Source organism: Dipteris shenzhenensis, chromosome 30 (assembly GCF_047967505.1).
Source record: "Dipteris shenzhenensis isolate YYH24624 ecotype China chromosome 30, Dip_SZ_1.0, whole genome shotgun sequence".
In the NCBI taxonomy this organism is placed as follows: Eukaryota; Viridiplantae; Streptophyta; class Polypodiopsida; order Gleicheniales; family Dipteridaceae; genus Dipteris; species Dipteris shenzhenensis.
In genome coordinates, this window is record NC_141625.1 from 14,285,941 (window position 1) to 14,290,222 (window position 4,282).

A 4,282-nucleotide genomic window follows, 5' to 3' on the forward strand; every position below is an offset into this window, starting at 1 on the left:
GTAAGCACTCAAATTCGAATCTGTCTTCCAAGGTTGCATCTGTACTCTAGACTTGTAGCTCTCCCATCTCTAACATGAAATCTTTGATAAAGCTGACTTGGTAAATTAATTCTATCATCCTAGCAAGTGGAACTCTTTGGGAAGGCTTCTTTGAATCGACCCTCAACTCTATGGCCTCCGAGAATTCCAAAGCCATTGACTCTAAGAGGGAAGAAGATAGAGGTATGTGCACTGAGTGCAAGCTATAAGAGTAAAATGAACAGGACTATTGCATGGATCTATAATCATAGGAGGATGGCACTTAGGAGATGTGCCATGTTGACTACAGTAGCAAGCAATAGTAGGATATTCATCTAGGGTATGTGTACTCACTATTCTTTTATGAGTTCAACAAGATGCTTTGGAATATTTGGTTGGCCGAGACTTCTCAATAGGGAGAGATGCATTAGACAACAAAAAAGGGGAAACTTCAAAGCAAAGAGATGTGGCACCCTTTAAATGATGGGTAAGAGAGTTGGTGATGTCCTCGATCTCTGAATTTGAGTCTAATAGATGTTGACCTACACTCATTAAATCTTAATCAAGGTGCAAACAGTCAATGTTTACGGCACGCGGCCTATGGAGATGTTTGGATTTTCTCACACCCTCTTGAGCCACGTGTCATGAATCTAAGCCCTTGATCTGGTTTCATCTTATTCCCTTGAACTCGTTTGATGTAAAAGTTAAGCTTTTGACTAAAGCACTAAAAGCATATAGGTGCTTTTCACAATGAAAAGACTATATAAATGTTTCAAACCTATTCGATTCGAAGAGATGGTCTATTTGATTTGCAAGTTTGAGCTTATCGGCATGTGAAGCTTTGGAGAGCCTCGCCGATGACCTTATGCTCTACTCTCACAAGCCCAAAAGCTCGACTTACTACAGTTCAAAATCCCATTTTCCCAAGGTTGGAGAGGCATGTAACGGTGGCTAAGTGGAGAGACGTGAGAATGTTGCATGCTCTACTTCGAACTTCCTCTAATGATAGTTGTCTTTTTGTGCTATCCAAGAGTCTACTGAACAATCTAAGAATGTTGGAATCATCCCACTCAAGGACACACACAGATCCTCTCAGGGTCACATTGGCAAGTTTTCTAGATATTGTCTCTCGATGTTCGATTACAACTATTGACATTCAGGTATTATGCTAGTTTCTTATCCATTTGCGAGACTTATCCTCGCCGCTAATATTCTCGGTGTTAATATTCTCGGCGTTATCTCGGCACCCAGGGAAGGGTCCGTTCCCTCATATTATAACTCTTTGGGAAAGGAAGCACGCCGCCTTCCCACCCACACTTTGTGTGGTTATAATTATCATATATATTATATATTATAATATAAATATTTTCAATTACTAGTCCATTTAAAATTTCTTGTTTTCAATTTGAATTCTTACAATATTCCTCTCATTTAATGCATGTTATTGATGCGAGAGAGCAAGGAAATCTAAGATGGATGCAAGATTGAAGGATGACTATACCTTTATTCATATGGTTATCGTCCATGTGACAATATTGTAAAATCTTCAATGAGGATTAGTTATTATATCACCTTATTCATGTATTTGTTGGACTTCAGCTTCCAAAATATGGACATCACAAATCAATAATAAATCACCACCCCTGACATTTGCAGGGAGGATTGGATCCTAACGGACCTTGTGTCGCGTCTCATGTCCAATATTTTACTCATTCTCTTTTTTCCTTAAACAATTGATAAAATAGTGGGATTCAGCTTCAATTTCGAGCTAGTAGTGCTCCACGATGAAAAGACTGCCTGTCGCAAATCTAGTTGTCATTCTAATAGTTAGCTCACTAGCTGCAAATATTGTCTTAGGGTGCTTGGGAAAATAATAAAAGATAGTCTTGTACATATATAATTTAGTGTGTTCACTTCACTCTTCAACTTTTTTTCACTCTATTCACTAGTAATTAAACATAAGCATACTTGAATTTCCCTGCAATGCAAAGTCATTTCTCGATTGTAGTGACCTATTTGCCACTCTTGGCAATATTATGTAGTTGGTTTATATCGACTTTTTTGATTAATAATCTATAATTCACGCTATTTGTACACCATTTTTATATTCGATGGGTGTGTAAATTTGTGATCGTTTGTGACTAGTTAGCACGAAAGTGAAAACATGAATGAAATCTGTGTCAAATATGCAGAAGTATGGCAATGTAGAATGCCCAAATGAGTAAGAAGTGGGTGAGGAGATGGAAGATAACGAGATGTTTCGAGAGTGGGGTGGTTGAAGGGACGTGGAAAAACATGAATTGAGGAGCATGGAGGAGGCAATTGGTGGGAGGAAACAAAGAAGGGGGGGATTCACGATGTAAAAGGAGGGGGAAGATGGGGACAAAGAGGGGGACGTGGAGTTTGTATTACTTTACCCCTCACATTTCCCACTCCTCATTTCATTTTCAACATGCATTTTGCCTTTTGATTTTTTGTGACCTTGCTCCCTTCTATAAAATGTACTCTTCTCTAACAACACAAAGCAGTCCTCTCTTAACAAAGTAGTATTATTCTGCCACCCCAGCTCCTCCCTCCATCGCCAAGCTTCTCCACCTCCATGGCTTCTGCTCTCCTCTCCAGCTCCACCTCTCGCTTCCTTTCGGCCTCCCCCCTCCCTTCCTCCTTCGCCCCCCGTCAGCCTCTCCACCCCACAGCTCGCTACACCCCAGCTCGTGCTTCCAAATCCCCCCAGGTAAATCCCCCACCTCCTCTTCCTTCGTTAAATGGCAACCCCCGTTCGACCTTTCTTTCCGCTCACCGTGCGACATGGCCATGCATAGTTTCTCCTCAATGCGAGGCCTCGCGCGCTTTGCAAGGTGGTGCTCAGCGGGATTTTTGCCAGGACCGGAGCCTTGGAAAGATTCCGTGTGGCTTTAGATCAATAACTTGAGGACCCGTAGAATTCAACTTTTCATACCCATTCTCGCTCCGGAGTTCGCGCTTCTAACACACTATGTTTCTTCCGCAGTCAGGTCCGGGTCGCACATCTGAGACGTCCTCTACGGTAACAGTTTAACGGACCTTTTGTCTGTATTTGAGCGTCCTCTATCCTACTATGGATGATTGCACAGCTGCATCCCGGAACATTGATCTCTCGATGCATAGTATGATTAGAGGAAGAAGATGTATGTCTGAATTTGCTGGATCTCCATTCACGTATCTGAGCATTATGGTTTGAACGTTTGGACGCAGGTAAGCACCAACTTCTCCGATGTATTCTCCTTCTCCGGTCCTGCGCCGGAGACGATCAATGGAAGGTTGGCCATGCTCGGGTTTTCTGCGGCCATGGGCATCGAAGCATCAACCGGGCACGGGCTTCTATCCCAAATCACTGATGGCGGTGTACAGTGGTTCATCCTCACAGGGTTCCTAATTTCTGCAGCATCGCTGATACCCATATTCAAGGGGGTGACTAAGGAAAGCAAGTCGGGAACTATAATGTCAGCTCAAGCAGAAACTTGGAATGGCCGGGCTGCTATGCTAGGGCTGGTATCGCTTGCAATCACTGAATATCTCACACAAGGGCCAATTATATGAATCGCCCATGAACTAGTATTCAAACTCGGGGCCCTCGCCCTCTTACCCAAATAGAGAAGAAATTTGATATAGAGACGAGAGATTACGAAAGTACAACGATACACAATTGTTCATAATAATCAATATATATACACAAAGAACTTTTGACCAATCTCTATATAGTGAAACGCATCCAAACTAGGAAATTCATGCATATTTGCTAGATACAATTAATCATTTTATCCTCGGATTCGTATGATACGCAATTTATATTTATTTTCTTCTTGATTTATTTATAAGAATTTATGGGAACTTTACTAGGGAGAAGGAGATAATGCTTGTTATCCAGAGATTTCATTTATTTGCAGAAGATGACAATGCCTATTGTCCAGAGCTACCAATAGCAAAAGATGAAGCTTTTACTAAGGTATGAATAATTAAGTTGTTATTGATAACTTTTAGTGATTTATAGAGTGATTTCTTTAAACTCATATATTGAATGGGATCACATTTTAGGATGACTACCTTTCAACCCAAGAATCTTTTATGCAACTATTGCAAGGAAAACAACAAGTTAGAAATTTCATGATGTTGGAATTTTCTTTATCATATTCATCGTTTTTAAATATGAATATCTGATTGTTTTGTTTTAAAAGAAATGACATATAGGTTAAGGATTTGGCTCAGCCTTCCCTTTATGAGACTC

At 40.8% G+C, this 4,282-nt stretch overlaps 1 protein-coding gene across 1 annotated transcript; it reads left to right on the plus strand.

Moving 5' to 3' along the window:
- Positions 1-2,559: 2,559 nt before the first annotated feature.
- Positions 2,560-3,690, plus strand: LOC147881748 (early light-induced protein 2, chloroplastic-like). The gene is made up of 3 exons (XM_087401996.1): positions 2,560-2,752; positions 3,029-3,064; positions 3,253-3,690. The coding sequence occupies exons 1-3, from the start codon at positions 2,618-2,620 to the stop codon at positions 3,595-3,597; spliced, it is 516 nt and encodes a 171-aa protein (XP_087258122.1). The 5' UTR covers positions 2,560-2,617; the 3' UTR covers positions 3,598-3,690.
- Positions 3,691-4,282: the final 592 nt, after the last annotated feature.

What these genes read in the sequence shown, in the direction of transcription:
- LOC147881748 (XM_087401996.1), top strand. Translation starts at nt 2,618, where the DNA reads ATGGCTTCTGCTCTCCTCTCCAGCTCCACCTCTCGCTTCCTTTCGGCC. An exon ending in GTGCTTCCAAATCCCCCCAG is followed by an intron (nt 2,753 to 3,028) that starts GTAAATCCCCCA and finishes TTTCTTCCGCAG; the next exon opens with TCAGGTCCGGGTCGCACATC. An exon ending in CATCTGAGACGTCCTCTACG is followed by an intron (nt 3,065 to 3,252) that starts GTAACAGTTTAA and finishes GTTTGGACGCAG; the next exon opens with GTAAGCACCAACTTCTCCGA.